Source organism: Wolffia australiana, chromosome 10 (genome assembly GCF_029677425.1).
Source record: "Wolffia australiana isolate 7733 chromosome 10, ASM2967742v1".
NCBI classification, from domain to species: Eukaryota; Viridiplantae; Streptophyta; class Magnoliopsida; order Alismatales; family Araceae; genus Wolffia; species Wolffia australiana.
In genome coordinates, this window is record NC_135844.1 from 15,793,024 (window position 1) to 15,810,281 (window position 17,258).

A 17,258-nucleotide genomic window follows, 5' to 3' on the forward strand; every position below is an offset into this window, starting at 1 on the left:
CCAGTAAAGACTTGTTGGAATGTGATGAAGTGTATTCTTCAATATCTAAAAGGCTCCATGGAGATGGGGATTATGTTTGATAATAAAACTCTTATTTCACCGATGATCTTTGATAATTAATTTTTTAGGCGATTTATAGTACAGGAGATTTATGGTGTGATGTAAGTTATAAGTGACTGGTTTCCCTACAGAACTAGAGTTCAACATTGTTATGTATTTTCTCCATATGAATAAATGAGGCAATATACGTAAGAGCTAACGCTATGACAGAGGCCTTGTGCTTAACGAAATTGATGAATAAGCTTGGGATCCAAAAATTCAATGTTTTTTTTTTGTGACAGTATAATGGCATATGTTTAGTGAAAAATAAGTCAGACCATGCACACCCAGAGCACAGTAACACTTAGTATCACATGATATGTGAGAGAATGAATTTGAGATAGTTTTCTCTTCGAAAGGTGCACAATGGAGAATGTGAAAGACATTTTGATGAATGTCGTCACAATGGCAAGTTCCATGGATGCTTAGACATATTTTACCACACTGTAGTTATATTACTGCAATATCGTATATTGGTGCTGAGGTGTCTGAGAAGGTAAAGATTTTTTGAATTTGTCATCCTATCCCTGTGTGAGCATGGGAGAGAGGGGGTTAAAGATGAAGCTGTTACAAAGTGGTTCATTTTTAGAGGAATGTGAGCCCAATCAGGCCCATTCGTTATATATTTATATGAAGGTTTCATCAGTCATATTTTTAGGGATGGTTTTCCTATGTTTTATGTTGTTATAAGGTATGATTTTATATCAAGGTGTCTCCTCATCTCTTTCATATATCCCTCTCTTTCTCTTTCTCCCCATAGAGTCATGGAATTTTTCTTGCTAAAAAGGATATGATGACTTGAAGAGATTGACAACAACAACGTGGGTATTCTATGTGTTGAGTTATAGTTATTTCTGAATACAACCTGGATTCATCTATGTCTAAACTGGCTTCCACAAGTGTCTGTTCCGTACACTAATAATACAATTAAATGTTTGGTTCTTTATTTTATGTTGGTAAAATCAATTTCAATCACTTCATTTTCCTTTGAAATTTCAGGTTTCGTACATCAACTGTTTAAAAATATTTGTGTGGTATTTCAAATAGAGAATAAGAAACTTTTTTGTACATCAATCCCCTCACAAGTTTCTTCATCAATATTTAACAAAATATTTGAAGATTCCTGTTTAAACTAATGTATTACCAATTTCCTGTTTAAACTATTGTATTACCAATTTCCAGGATTATCCAAATATTTTAAATTGATTTCAAATTAGAGTATGTTTTTTCAGTATGAATACCCATATTGATATTCATATCAAAACTTTTACTATGAAACTATTTTGAAGATTTTTTTTATTTTCTCTTGTTCATCAATTATTGCTGCACGCTAATATTAAATTTATAAAAAATAAATCAATCTCTATTGTGGATATGAATTTCTTAGAAAGAATGTTTCCAATTTTTTAAAAACAAAACTTTATAATATCTCAAGCTATCAAATTTTCTTCATGTCATGTCATGGTTTTTCCGTGAATAAGTTGCATCAGGATTTTTTAAGGATACTTTGATATAATTTCATTATTATTGTGTGGAAATGTTGATATAGTTTCATCCAATATATTGAAAGCATTATTAAATTATTATATGATGTCTATTTAATCATTTTAATATATTATTTTTATTTTATTTTATTTTTATTTTATTTCCTTCTTGACAATTCATCCATGATATGGAACATATTAATGTAGGAAGCTAAAAATGATTTTATTATCACCTTGAAAGGTTTTCAAGTATCATTTGAGATTAAGAAGTGATATTAAAGTGGTTGGGTAACAAACACTAGCACCATTTATGTCGAAATGATAGTGAAATATCTTAGTTATAAATCTAGGTTATTAAAATAATAGTTTTATCATTAACACACCCTCTTTGATTGAAATATATGTTTATCAGAAATTTTCAGGAAATATCATTGAGGAGAAGTAATTGGTATTCATGTATTAGTTCTGGAAAATAATTATATCAGGTGATTTCGGGATTCGGGTTTTAAACTGAAAATGCGAGGTTTTATTAATCTTGGTACCGATATGCATATTAGTCCAGGTATCAATATCGCTATTTTTTCTACTAGGGGAAATTTATTTTGAGTGATTTTATCATTTATAATATATTATTATAATTCAGACACATGGAAATAAGAGATTAGTTTGGGACAAAACTTGGAAGGTGAATTGAGATGCAGTGATGGGGTGTATCTTTGAGGAAAAATACAATTAGGAAGACTTTAATATTGTCATTTTTATTGAGATACAAAGAGAATAGAGTATTATAAAATTCCATTGAATTTAGTCTTGTCCCATAAAGATTGGGTGATTTGAATCAGGCATCTTTTGTTGACTCAAAGGAATGGGTAGGACTCATTTTGAACCTAGAGTTGACTCATGAAGAGTCAAAGCTTGATTTGGGTGTCCAGTTGACTTTCAAAAAATCAAATGTGTCATTTTACTTTTTTTGCAGGGATGGGCTCACTCAGGTTGACTAAGATTGGCCTGAAGAAACTAGGGGGAATCTTACCAAGTCAACCTGAATAAATCAGGGTAGATCACATGCACTGGCGAAATGTATCAACAAGTGCCCATCTAACAATTCTGTTTGTGTGTTTCACAGATGTATCTTTAGGTGGTACAATCAGATATAATTAACCAAAAAACTGTTCAGATTTATCGGAGTTTGCATTTTGAACCAAGGTATACAATATCTAAAACTAAAAGAGAGAAGGTGAGGTGAGTGTAACTCAATGAATCAAAAACAAACATGGTAAACTTGGATGTTGATACGAACCTTGTTACGTCGGGGTCGTATCTGATATAAGGCATCATCACCAATTTACCCCTCGCTTGGTGCATATTTATACAATTTAGTCCATAAGACTAGTTCCTGGGTGAGGAATGACTTGTTGCGTTCGGGGCTTCAGCCCATGCAATTGAGAAGAAGATTTCATGCTTTCTAAGCACATCCTGCAGCTCTTTGGTTGATGTTGACTCAAGGGTTATCAATAAAGAATTTTTTTCGTTAGTTGAAATACGCTTCAAAAAAACATACAGTCAAAACAAAATTGCCCTATGGGAGACATTATGTCCATGTAATTGCATTCCCTTCAATGTGAGTAATCCATGCAACTTGGATCAACACTTGGACTTTTACTAGTTCAGTTCTATATTACTAAGTCATTCTTCATACTAAACACTTTCGCAGTACGGTGCAGCCAGTACCCAGCGCAATGTTAAATAATCAAGAGTCACATTCCCCAGTTATTGAGATGGTTATCCAGTATATTTCAGATGTAATTGTCCAAAGAAAAATTATACGTCGTCTTGGGATCCACAAGCAGAAAAACATGTGCCTTGACCAGAAAAAAGGTCAAAGCAAAAGTTAAAATGAGAAAAGATGCCTTAAAAGACACCAGTCTTCCTCTCCCTAGTTCATCCATTCAATACACCAAGAAACCCAGTTACAGACAGAATAGAGGAGCTAAATCTCTCTTATCACTACCCATACGTTGACCAGAATGAGCGGTCAACTCATGGAAAAACAAAGTCAACGACGGTCAAACCCAGGGGGCGGGCGCTCCGTCCTCGGATCCGATCCCCTCCTGTTGAAGGACGAGAACCTGTTATTGGCCTCCCTTGCCGGCTTACCGTAACCTCCCCGGCCGCCGTAACCTGCTGCCCGCCCATTCCACTGCTGGTTCTGCGGCTGGGCCAACACGAAACCCTGTTGCGCTGCGTACCATTCCACTGTGGGCCTCACCATTGACGGCGGCGGGGGACGAGCCAATAGCGGTGGGGCGTGGTGTTGATACCCTCCACGTTGATTGCCGCCATCTCGTCCTATCGGCTGCCACTGGTAAATGTCGCCTCGAGGGCCGTGGGCCGCTGACCTGGCAGGAGGGTACTGATCCATGTAACCTGGCGGCCCTCTTTGGAGGCTGGTGCGCAGGTTGTAGGGGTTGGCGGCATTGACCAGGCCCGGAAGTTGACTCCTGTTCGGGTTGACTTGAAGGCTGTTCGCCACAAGCCGGTGCGCTGCCTCCCCGAGCTGCCTTCCCGATATTGTCCCCTGCGGGTTTGGCCTGAAGAAAATGTTAACTCGTCAAGCGTTGACATCGAAGGACGACGAGTCAGCCTAGAATTTTACCTCCCGTTCTCCATTGGCCTCCTCCCGTTTTCCATCGGCCTCCTCCCGTACTCCATTGGCCTCCTCCCATTGTCCTCGTGCCAAAGAACCGGAGCTGGCTTTAGATCTCCCAGGGTCACCATCTAGATTATGGGCAATATATCAGTTTGCTCGTTAAAAATTTTTAAGACAAAAAATCGGAAGCCACTTTTAAATAGTTTTTGGGGAAAAAATATCATCAAAGATTAAAAAAATGATATCTGATACATAAAAATGGGTTTAGATCATTTCTCATTTTTTTTTCAAGTTCTGTAAGTCAAGATCTAAAGAGGAATAATACCTTTTTGGGAAACGAAACGCCAGCTGGAGGCCGAGGAATGTGCTTATGCGGATCCGGAAGTTTGTAAACTGAGCATCTGGAAAAATAGAAGAAAGATTCATGTTGCAGCATAGCAAAGTTATTAAATATATGCTTCTAGACACGGACTTACATGACATTATTATTCATTATATCATCCATTCCTCCTACTGGAGACCTGAAAACAGGGGGGCATGGGTCCCCGCTACATGGGCAGATATACCCGTTCATTCCCCCGCTGCAAACCGAAACCCATTAGTCAGCGGGTTGACTTGTCGAAGTCAAAGATGAGCACAAATATAAAGGCGCGAAAAAGAGAAAGTCAACGACTACCTGGCCACCGGGTCAATCTTTTCCTTGAGTGTAGCCTGTTCTTCAGGTGACGATTGGCGATAGCGGTCGTGCAGAGAGAACATATACGGACAAAGTGGGTGGCACAAATTAATAAAAAGCATATCAAACATGATGCTGTTTCTCCGTGCTTCTTCAGGCTATTTAAAAAAAAAAGATATATTTTTAGAAAAATTAGCAGCGTAAAAAATTGTGGTTAACCGAAACCTACCGTCAGAGTATTTTCCACTTTATTAATCTCGGCAAGCAAGCGAGTCTCATCGATGAACGGGAGTTTGGCGACACCCTACATCAGAAATAGATAAAAAAGTCAATCGCCTGAAAGACTAACTATATATTCACAAAAACTGAAAAATCAACCTGCCAAGCAAATCTCTTCCCGTTCATGTCCACTTCGAAATCTATTAATGGGGCAACCAAAAAAGGCCACTCAAAAGAAATCACAAAAAAATGATAAAAAAATAAAAAAATTATGTGAGCTGCGTTTAGAAATACCAATGGGATAGAAGTCGCTAATAGGGGAATTTGGGTCCGTCATCAGATCCCTGAAGCGAACAGGGAGCGCATGGGCGCTGAAGAAACAAAATAATAATAATGAGGAAAAAGATTGGCTGACAAATAAATAAATCACCGGATAGAGAAGAATTTGTATTGCCAGGGTTAAAAGGCAACAAACCTGGCTGCAGGGAAAACGCCCATCAACTGAGCGAATGGTTTGAAAGGGGCTCCCAGCTCAAACTTAACTTCGAACGCATCCAGATTCTTTATATCAGATGCAAAAGGGGCGTAGTGATAGGGGTAGAACCTAAAATAGGACAAAAATAAAATACAACATTAGAACAATGATTGGTCCATAATAATAACTATTTCATTATTACTATAAATCATGATAATATAAGTCAAATTAAAGTGAAAACTATTTATAAATATCGTAAAATAAATATATGAAAGAAGTTCTCAATGACAAACTGAGAATTAAACAGGATAAAATATTTGATATAAAATGATCAGAAGCGGAAACCATAACTGGGAGGAAATAGCAAAGAACAAAAAAGAAGTAGAAAATAAAAACGGGGTACAATGATATGGATCAAACCTAAATTAAAAATAAAATAACATCGTAATATTGGCAAGTACGTTTACAGCAAAATATATAGATTAATATCAATAAATGAAATGAATATCAACTTCTTAAGTCCAATAGGAAAATCTAAATGAAAACTGAAAACGAATAACTTGTTGGATAAATACTTGACATTCAATGATCATAAGTGATCAAGGTGAAATCAACACACGTCAGATATTGCTTCCAACTTTCCTCGAAAAATTTTAGCATCATTGCTGAGTTCAATAATGTTTACAAATTGTGAAAAAAGAGCCGAATGAAAGAAATAAAAAGAGGTTGATAGAAGGACAAACCATTGCCAGGAGCAGACTCCTTCATAGTAGTAATGCATTACCCAGCACAAGCCTTCGGTGTATTTCATTACCTGATTGACGAATTAAGCATACATGTTGAGCAAAACAAAGATTGGAAATAAAAAAGTTAATGGCGCCTCAAATGCTTTAAAATTTTATGTATTCATTAATGGATTAATTATAGCTTCAAGCCAGAAATGAAGAGGCTAATAGGAACATGCACTTATCAAATTGCCATATTTACAGAGACTCTACAGTAACTCTGATGCTTAATCAATAAAAAGGCTAATAGGAACATGCACTTATCAAATTGTAAAGATTATACATTCCGGCAATTTAAGTCAACATTGGGTAATATCAAATCTTTGTCCTGCTTCCCATTTTGTAACTCATGTCGATCAAACTTTCACTCAACCCTAAAAATCAAACCCTAACTCTGATCAGTCCACTCTTCAGCTCTAAACTTAAGGCACTAACCTTCAAACCAAAACCCTAAAAAATATAGCCTAAACCCAAAATCGTAAAAAAATATTTCCTAATCCAAAACGATGAACCCAAAGCCCTTTCGAGAAGATTTTATCAGAATAATTGTGGCTAAAAGCACTTACCACATCCCTCCGGACTCTGTCAATTTCCTCCGCTGTTCTTGCCATAAACTTATCCTCGTAGTATCTTTCTTTCCATCCTGGCTCTCCAAGTTTAATCTGAAAAGAAAACAAAGTTATATCAATTCAACATTTTGACAACAATTTTTAAGTAAATTCGGAAAAATCTAGAACACCATCAAAAGATCAATCTATTCCGAATATCAATCTTTTTCAGAGAGGCATACCCTGTCTTCTTCTGGGTTTTCGGAATTAAAGAGATCAGATTTCTCTCGAATTGCATCCTTGAGCTTCGACTTCAGGTCCTCTCCATTCTCATGTATCTACAAATAAGAATCATGCGATTGGATTTCAAAGGTTAACATACACAAACAAAGAAAACACATTCAGATAAGGCGAATTTTCATAAGCATACACCAAGACAGAAGAAACAAAGTCATACATCTAGTTCAAGACTGTTCTCTGCTTCTACGAGAGCAGCACCAACAGTTGCTCCTTGCGAGGATATGCGAGAGACTTTCCTTGACCGGATATCAAGAACTGACATCTCATCAGTTGCCTGTCCAACCTGACTGTCCCTTTTTAAAGAAAATGACCTCTCTGATTGTAACGAAGATCCCATCTGCACATATGGCGAAGGAGCTGGAGCAGATGCAAGACGGGACCCCCCAAAACGGGCAACAGCGACTAATTGGTCAACATTCATCATGGGTTCTCTGTCATCGCCTCGTTTTGTCTGCCCTTTCGTCCTCTTGATTCTTTCAGCTTGGCGCTGTTTCATTGCAGCGATAAATCAAGAAATGAGATGAGTGCATAAAATAGTAATTGCTATAATCTGATAACATGCAGACTGAAGCTAGATTTCATTGAAATAAAAGTACAAGGACGCAATAAGTATTCGATAATTAAATCCTACATGACTATGTTTGGATCCCCAACCCCTGTAATGTTTTTCCCTTTAAACACTCGTAGCGCTCCTAAGACTAGTAATTAGAAGGATCTGACTACATGACCGAAATCAATTTTATCCAAATGAATGTAGAGTCTAAAAAGTGGATTTCAACAAATCAACATTATACGGCAATGTTTCACATCCTCTGCAAAGAGTAGATTTAACATTTTCTCATTAATACTCGCTCTCCCTCTTTCTCCCTCTCCCCTTCCAATACCAATTTCTTTTTTTTTGAAAGAAACCAAACCTAATGGATTTCAGGAGGTCTGTGATTTTGAAAAAGGAAAATGAGCTTCGGCTTCAAAAAAGTAGAGTCTAAAAAGTAGATTTCAACATATCAACATTATACGGCAATGTTTCACATCCTCTGCAAAAAGTAGATTTAATATTTTCTCATTAATACTCGCTCTCCCTCTTTCTCCCTCTCCCCTTCCAATTCCAATTTCATCATAAAAAAACAAACCTAATGGATATCCGGAGGTCTGTGATTTTGAAAAAAGAAAATGAGCTTCGGCTTCAAAAAAGGTGAGAGTGAAGAAAAACAAATTACCTGATGCATTCGGGATCTTTTTTGGAAAATCCTGTCTTCATAGGAACCCACAGCTTGTATAAAATGCTCAACTCTTTTCAAATCGGGCTTTGAGGAAAAAAATCACAAGAATCAAATTACAAAGAAGTTAATACGACTACACAACTCACAAAAATACTAATTAAAACCTGGGAAGTCTAAGGACAGTTATTTAGAACCTTGCTTGCGTCTGTTAGATAACCACCCATCGCTTTGAACTCCTTCTTGTACACTGCCATTAACAAATTGATCGCACCCTAAGGGGAGGGAACACCGGTCAATAAGCAGATATACTATGATTCAATTAATTAAGCAAAGGCCCGGAAATAACCTCACGAATCTCAAGCGTTGGCATGTGGGGAAGAAAATCATTGCCGACAAAGAAGCATATGAAGATGAAATCATCCACAATGCGCTCCAAGTCAATCTCAAAAGGAGGATTCGGAATTTTAAATTCGAAGTCCAGATATTCCCGAAGTGTCCATATATTGAGAAACTGCAGTAAATTACACGAAAAATGAGTAGAAAAAACGAAATGACATGTGATAATAGGGCCATGCAAAGATCTGATTTAACGAGTAAGATTCTCAAGTGAGAACCTGGTACGGCTTCTTCACAACAGAAGTTTCTTGACCCTTCTCATCGAATTCCCCTGATTTTCTTTTTGTCTTCCCTTCACAATTTGCCGCTAAGTGGCCCATTTGACCACATAAAAAGCATTTATCTTGCTGACCAGGTGTGAACACCACCTGAAAAAAGAAATTCCGTAAAAATCAGCAATTTCAGACAAAAAATATAGAGCATCAAGTCTACTCAATTCAAATCGAGCGCATCTGTTACTTATAAAGAAAATATAATTGGAAAAGACCATCCGATACTGACCTCTCTTAAGATAGAAAAATGCACTTCATGGGTTGCCAGGGCTAACATTATCAAATCAGCATCCTGTAAAGACAACCAAATACGGGAATAATTATGAGCATCCCAACCAGAGAACTACGTAAAAAGCAGAATCTTGAATGGCAACTAGATTCTAAGGACTGTGAGAAAATAGAAATAAAAGACGGCGACCAAAGTTAGAAATAAAAGTTATCTGATTTACTTTCAGCCAGAAACATTGGCAAAATGAGAGAACAAAGTTGCGGAACATACGAGACCATATAAGCAGTGGCGAGTGTTTGGGTCATAGCCCGGTAAGTTTCTTTGCAAGCGTATGTACGACATAACCTTGTGTTCCCCTTCACCAGGAACATTTGCATCAGAAAGGATAACCTTCAAGAAATTGCACAACAAGAAAAGATAGATATTATAACTAATAACAAGCGATTTCCATGACCCATTACTGCCTGGTAAGTGACAGAGGAAAATGTCATACCTTGATATTTTTCCAGCCTTCTTCGTGATTTAGCCTTAGGTGTATGTAGTATTGAAGTGCAATTGACAATACGGCCATAAATTCAGTTCCAGGAGTGATAACATTTGAATCGAAAACTTGAGACTCTTTTTTAGGAGGAAGTTTCCGCCCCTCGCTCTCAAACTCTTGACGTAATCTCTCTTCTTCTTCGGCCTGAAATGAACAACAAAATTATATAGATTTTTTTAGAAGAAGAGTTGTTGTAATATCCAAATTCTTAACGGAGATTAAAACGAACAAAAATCAAGCTTCTTACCGCTTCTGCAGCATCCTTGGCCGCTCTGAAACGCCTCGACCGTTGTTGATTCATTTTGGCCCTTGGCGCAACGCCATCTGCACGGAGAGTTAACATATAAAAGATTAGATCATCTGCATATGCTGAAGAAAGTCCAAGAAATTTTAAGCTGCAAGGGCAAAAGAATCATGCCAGCGGGAAGAGTGCAAAAATATTGTACCGGGTCCTTCTTGAATTTACAGTATGTGGGTCATTCATAATACTAAAACTAAGATAAACTTATTAATAAGAGAAATTCCTCTCGAAATACCAAAGTCAATGCTAGAAATTGCACTCACCAATTGCCATGTACAGAAGCTTTCTTGGACGAACCATAACAAATAATCTGTCAATGTAGTCGAACATACACTGGAAGACCTCGTCGAATGTTGTAGGGGCGGGCTTCAGACAACGTAAATAGAAAAGTGAGCAATACCCCAAATTACGAATCGAAGCTTCAAAAACTTGCGCTATTTTATCACCATATTTGCTCAGCTTAATTCCGAAAGAAAACCTCTAATTAACTAATTTTAAGCAATCTGCAAATAACTCAAAACTTTCCAGTGATTCCCATCATTGATGCAAAACTAATAAAAACAATAAAATTTTGAAACCGAAGATTAGTTAGTATTCCGAAGGACAGTTTTCCAAAAGGGGGATTTTGAATCATTCGAGAATCACGTTGATTTTTCTGCTTCTACACATTTCATAGATCAAAAAACAGGAACTCAAGTGGATTAAAACGAGATTTACTCTCCGCGCATACCCTATCCTCGGGGTGGAAACACGGGTGAATGATGCCATTCATGTCGAGGTAGAGATTATCAAACTCCAGGCCATTAGGGTTCGGCTTGGATGTGTCAAGGGGGATGGTGATGCCGTCCACCTCCATGGGTTCTTCCTCGATCACGTCCACCACCACCATTGGGTACTTCTCCGCCAGCCATCGATAGAACGCCGGAACTCCCATCCTTCCTCGAAAAGAACTGAAACTCGAGAGATAACCTAAGCGCGCGCTCCCAAGCTGCGGAGTGCAAACTAGAGAGAGAACTAGAGAGAGAAAGAGCGCGAACTAGAGAGAGATAGAAATCAATATATAGAGAACAAGAGAAATAGAAAGAGAGGGCGACCTAGAGAGAGAAAGAGAAAGAGAGGGAGACCTAGAGAGAGAAATAGAAAGAGAGGGCGACCTAGAGAGAGAAATAGAAAGAGAGGGCGACCTAGAGAGAGAAATAGAAAGAGAGGGCGACCTAGAGAGAGAAATAGAAAGAGAGGGCGATTTAGAGAGAGAAATAGAAAGAGAGGGCGACCTAGAGAGAGATATAGAGAGATAAACGGAGAACTAGACTTGGAAATAGAGAAAGAACTAGAGAGAGAAAGTGGAAATAGAGAGATAACTAGAGAGAGAAAATGGATACAGAGAGAGAGCGATAGAGAGAAATAGAGAGAGAAGTAGAGAGAGAATCAAAGAGATAGAGAGAGAAGCGTGGGAGAAACCCTAACTGGATCGGAGTCGAACCGGAGAAGAACGAGAGACAGAGTCTTCCTTTATATAGGTTACCCTGGAGATAATTAGAAGATATTTTTCCAATGTGGACCCCACTACGGGATCTAGAAATAAACGATCTGGATTTAATAAAACCATCACGTCCGTCCAGGAAAGGCCCAGTATCGTTCCAGTTAACCTCCCTAGCTGAAGCCTTCTCGGCCCAATAAGAGAATTTAAATTTATTGCAAAACAGTGTATATATAAGTAGTATGTTTCCAAGCTAAGATAGTTAGATTTGATCTCATGGACGTAAAACATAGGCTAAAAGATTAACAATTTTTATCATGTCGGCTGATATGGCCACATCAGGGGACACATTATATTGTTCCACTAGATCTCCAAGCTGAAGATGTCTCAACCCAATATGAGAATTAAGTGGCAAACCTGTTCCAAAACAGTATATATATATAACTAATATGTTTACAAGATAAGATAGTTATATTTGAGCTCTGGGGCATAAAACATAGGCTAAAATCTTAATATTTTTCTCATGGTGGCTGATGTGGTTAGATCAGGGCACACATTATACAGTTCCACTTAATATCTCCAGCTACAGCCTACTCAGCAAATAAGAGAATTAAGTGACAAACATATTCCAAAACAGTAAATATATAAGTAATATGTTTCCAAGCTCAGATACATTTGAGCTCATGGGCATAAAACATATGCTAAAATATTAACATTTTTCTCATGGTGGCTGATGTAGCCAGATCAAGGCACATATTATAGTTCCACTTAGTCTCTCCAACTTAAGCCTTTTCAGCCCAATGAGATAATTAAGTGGCAAACCTATTCCAAAACAATGCATATATAAGTAATATGTTTCCACAGCCTAAGATATGTTGATTTGAGCTCTAAGGCATAAAACATAGGCTAAAATCTTAATATTTTTCTCACGGTGGCTGATGTGGTTACATATAATAGTCAATATTTTTTATGACACGGGTCAAGGATAAGTAAGGTTTTTACAAGTCAGGTTAAAGATAGTAGGCAAAAAACAAATACTGTTGTGTAGCTCAAAAAGATATCTAGCACATGGAACATTGTGATAATTGGCGCTAACTATAATTCGTCCCCTCTAGCTCGCAGGTTTTAATGAGATATTCTTAGCCGATTTTTGCCTTGGCATCTGTCAATTTGATATTTTTAATAAGAGTATAAGTAAATTGATTCATATCATTCTGACACAGTTTTTTTCAGATGTGCTTGCTATTTCAGATCAAATTGCTGCAACTTTTGTCTTTACTCCCACATGTTTTCTGTTGTTTACTGCCTAAGATTATGTGGAATATCAAACCAAGCTGACATATATTGTACATGTTGGGACATTCATTCTTAAGGACATTCATTGTACATGTTGGGATATAATTTAACAGTTTTGTTACCGTCGAGATGTTGGGATTTTTCTTGTGTTTGTGGATTCATGAAACTCCCTTGTGAACTCAATGACTGATGAGCTTGTTCTATGGACTCTGAAGTCAAATACTACAAATAGAAATGAACTTTTTTGGTCCAAAATTCAGGTTTGCCTTCTGATGAGATATTGGGATATCTTCAGGTATTTTTCTCGTGAATCTAGAAATATGTATTTTTATTAAATAAATTTTTTTTCCCAAATTATTTAAATCAAGATGAGCCGTCATGTTTGAGAATTACATATTTACAAATAAATATGAGGAACATTGATATTCACATGGATAGAATATGATGCTTAAGTAGATACATCAAAATTTTCAACTTTCTAGGTTGTAAAAATTGTTTCCATCTTATTTTACGACATAGAGTGTAAGTCTCATGAAAAGTGTTGTTATGAAAAACTTGATTGTTACTATGTTTAAGAAATGAATGAATTTTATCGTTCCATCATACACCTTCTAAGCTTGACAAGTGAACTCAGGTATTAACATTGATGAACTCATTTTAGGGTGTTAATTTGTCTTTGATATTTGAGTTAATAAATAATAATTTATAAAAATTTACTCATAAAATTATTTGAATAGTCAGTGATGAACAAGGGTCCTCTCTATAGGGAACATATATTAGGGTTTAAATACTCTCTAATGATTATTCAAGTGGGATGAAAGGAGATATGTATAAAATAGGGTATTGCAATGTGATGAATCCAAGGCATTGAGAGGGTGATAGTAACTATGTTATAAGGATGATATGAAAAATAAGATTATGAATAGGTAGGAGGATTTGGATAGATCAAATGGAAATGAGAGTGTGAGATAGATGAAGATGTGAAATGATGAGGGATGTAGAAGATGAATAATATGATAGGATGATGAAATTGGTGAATATATGTAAGTGGATGTAGATGGATGGTGGTGAAATACAATGGTGGAAGAAGAAAATATAATGATTTAACGAGTGGATGTAATGGAAGAATGGATAAATAGTTGTGAGATGGAGAAGAAGATGATGGACTATATGGTTTAGGTTTTTTATGAATTGAAGGTGACGAGATCGATGTCAGTGATGTATGTAGTAGGGTGAGATGATGGAAGATGGTTATGATAATGAGATGATGATGATGAAAATAAGGATGTAGATCCAAGTAAAGGGTTGTGAAGGAGATCAATGTAAGGCAAGTGACTAACCTTAGATACATCTGTTCCGCCGGAATCAAGGTACTTTTTTGATGTAGATTAGCCTCTCCATTTCTCTATTGGTATTCTTCAATCACTCAAAATACCAAGAACACCTGGGTTGACCTTCAAAACCCTCAATCTCTTTCAAGCTGCCTCTCTAGGAGGAAGTAAGTTCAAAGATAAATTTTACAAAAATCGGTGGCTCTATTTGTAGATCCAACCATATGGATGGAAGGAGGCTGGAAAAACAAAGTTCCACTAAAAAATTTCAGCCATAAACTTCTTCTAGATTTTTAGATATTGTTATTGGGTTTTGGACTATTCTTAGCCCTCCCATTTTTTCTCTCATTTGATTTTCTCTTTCCTCTAATTTCAGAAAAGTCAAAGAGCCATTAATTCCAAAAAAGATATTTATTTATAAAATGATATAAATATATTTTTTTGAATTTAAGAAATGATATCTCTTTGAATATAATGCCAAAAAATTCAAGAAAAATTATATTCTGACCAACAAATTATGTTCTTTCAGAATTTGACGTCATAAAAATTATTAAAAATATTTTAAATCAATAAAATTTGAAACATAATTTTGAAAAAATAAATTTAATATTTTAGGCTAGATAACACACATATATAACTAATTTAATGCTAATAAACACGTAAATATGGTCATATTAAACAACTAAAATGCCTGTTATCAGACCCCCCAACTTTAATCATTGCTAGTTTCATACAATTGCCTCTAATATCACTTGGATCATCCATTCACTCTGTAAACCTAACAACATGAGCATGATGTGATTAAGATATGAACCCATGTAATGGCTAGAGTGATCATGATAGACACCCTTGTGGTTTTGGAAAGAGATGGTGGTCATGAGGAGTAAAGCGTACTTTTTACTAGGTATGATACTATAATCCTGGTTATGCTCTCTCATTTCTACCTATCTATGTTAATAAATCAGAAATGGTGGTGGCTACTTGGCCTTTAGGTTCCCCACAACTTTTTTCCCTTCTAAAATTAAAACATAGTAGAAGGGTGGGTGATGAGTGGCTCATTCAACATTCCCCTTAGATGATAGTACTTCAACCCATTGATTTTTATGAATTTTACACACCCTACCAAATATCCTAGCCACTTCGGAGAACATCGCATGAATCTAGACCATGGCTCATACCATGAAGAGATGTACTTGATAAGTTACATAAGCCTAACTTGTACACTTATATTGCTAAGATATGGGCTGATTGATTCTCCATGATGGTTAATATTAAATTTATACAAGTGAATGCTACCCCCCAACTTGAAATGATGCAAGGAATTATTTTTTTTGGGACCCACCTCTTCCTCCTCCCCTACTTGAAACATACATTGTCCCTAATGCAATCAGATAAGAAGGGAAAGGAAAAATGAATTGCAAACTGCGGTTCATTTGGCTCAGAATACATTGATACTTGTTCTCGTGAATCCTTACTCACGTTCAGTTGGTTCTCACTGTGTTGGAGCCCTGCCAATATTATACTTCCTAGAGAGACATATGAGAATGTCAAACAGGATATGCATATGATAGCCATTTAGTGATTATGAAAATAAAAGCAAAAAACAAAAGAACGTCAAGCGTAAATGCCAAAGTTTAAATGTTCAGAAGCAAATCAAATTACTAAGATTATTGATTTTTGCAAGATCATGACGTCGGCTCATCACGTAGGTCCACCATAACTTCTTTTGGTCGAAGTTTGAGCGCCAGTATGGCTTCAACCTCAAACCATTTAATTTGAATTGCCAACATCAACGATTCCATAATCACGTAGTTTAACTATAATAAATGGTACATCTAACAACTCCTAAGCTGCCCAAGAAATAACTTCAATTGTGAGTTATAAAGCCAAACTTTTTGGAGTAATAATTTCTCTGACTTATTTTCCTATCATAAAAATCATTTATTTTGGATTGATAAATCATTGAGTTTTCATATGCCTCGTTGTTCAAGTCCTACAACTCCTGAAATTGTAGAATGTGGTGTTTCCCTGCATCTTTTAAATCAATGTTTAATTTCTAAATCGCCCAATAAGCTCGATGCTCGATCTCCACTGGAAGATAACAAGGTTTACCGAATATCATTCTATAAGGGGACATCCCAATAGGTCCCATATAGACGGTTCTATAACCCCAAAACGCATCGAGTAATCATTCAACTCTAATCCTTACCATATACCCATATGATCTTTTAAAGGATCTTATGGATTTCCATGTTGCTAACTGATGGATATTATGTGTCCGTCAAGCCAATCACACTACCATGTATATTTAAGTTCATTGAATAAATTATTTACATTCATTATTCTTCCGTGTGATGTTTATAATGAAGTCCACGAATGTGTGCAATGACATAGTGAATTATGATGAGATCATAATAGAGTGATCACTTGTCTTTAAACATGTATTCTAAATATTTCTATTCGAGGATAGTCAAGACGGACATCAAATTATCTGGATAGAATAGCACTAGCTGATCCTACTTATTTGATAAGTATAGCTGATCCTATGGCTGTTAGTGTGGCGACACACATGACAGATAGTGGGTGATCTTTGGAGAAAGAGTTCACTGAATTGATCCATATGAATCCCTGAATGGTATTATACCTAAACATCAATCAGGTTGATTCAAGTCACGGTTGTATAAATAATCCACTGACCCGAGACACCAAGGACATCTCGTAAGTGGACGACTACATTTTGACTGTGATATATGAGTCTCTAATCATGAGATTCAAATAAGTTATAGATTGGATGTAGTAAGAAGCTTACAGAGATGATTGAATGGTCAAGATGGGATCATCCGCCCTTAGTATAAGAGGAAATTGACTCGAGGAAGGCGATGTAGGAAAATCCATGGCCAGGGTAGTGAGGATATTGGAGAAGGCGTTCTCTAATGATCCCCGTTACACATCAGTA

The 17,258-nt window shown here is 36.6% G+C and overlaps 1 protein-coding gene across 3 annotated transcripts; it reads right to left on the bottom strand.

Annotated features, from left to right (window-relative positions):
* Positions 1-3,460: 3,460 nt before the first annotated feature.
* Positions 3,461-11,692, bottom strand: XRN3 (5'-3' exoribonuclease 3). 3 transcript variants are annotated; one of them, XM_078582385.1, is made up of 23 exons: positions 10,926-11,692; positions 10,459-10,561; positions 10,142-10,218; positions 9,847-10,038; positions 9,624-9,743; positions 9,354-9,416; positions 9,071-9,220; positions 8,803-8,967; positions 8,651-8,728; positions 8,454-8,540; positions 7,394-7,723; positions 7,179-7,274; positions 6,955-7,050; positions 6,347-6,417; positions 5,604-5,732; positions 5,423-5,499; positions 5,288-5,328; positions 5,139-5,213; positions 4,910-5,067; positions 4,710-4,814; positions 4,559-4,634; positions 4,240-4,361; positions 3,461-4,174 (listed from the first exon to the last, which is right to left on the bottom strand). In XM_078582385.1, the coding sequence occupies exons 1-23, from the start codon at positions 11,127-11,129 to the stop codon at positions 3,640-3,642; spliced, it is 3,150 nt and encodes a 1,049-aa protein (XP_078438511.1). In that variant the 5' UTR covers positions 11,130-11,692; the 3' UTR covers positions 3,461-3,639. The 3 variants fall into 3 exon arrangements, with proteins under 3 accessions (XP_078438511.1, XP_078438510.1, XP_078438512.1); XM_078582384.1 differs by having other exon boundaries at positions 4,907-5,067; XM_078582386.1 differs by lacking the exons at positions 10,142-10,218; positions 10,459-10,561; positions 10,926-11,692 and having other exon boundaries at positions 4,907-5,067; positions 9,624-9,709; positions 9,847-9,987.
* Between the last annotated feature and the right edge of the window lie 5,566 nt (positions 11,693-17,258).

Bases quoted from the DNA above. Each gene is read 5' to 3' on its own strand.
- XRN3 (XM_078582384.1), bottom strand. From the start codon at position 11,129: ATGGGAGTTCCGGCGTTCTATCGATGGCTGGCGGAGAAGTACCCAATG. The intron at 8,968-9,070 runs GTTCTCACTTGA...AATTTACTGCAG, and splicing joins TTGTGAAGAAGCCGTACCAG to TTTCTCAATATATGGACACT. The intron at 7,051-7,178 runs GTATGCCTCTCT...TTTTCTTTTCAG, and splicing joins AAAACCCAGAAGAAGACAGG to ATTAAACTTGGAGAGCCAGG.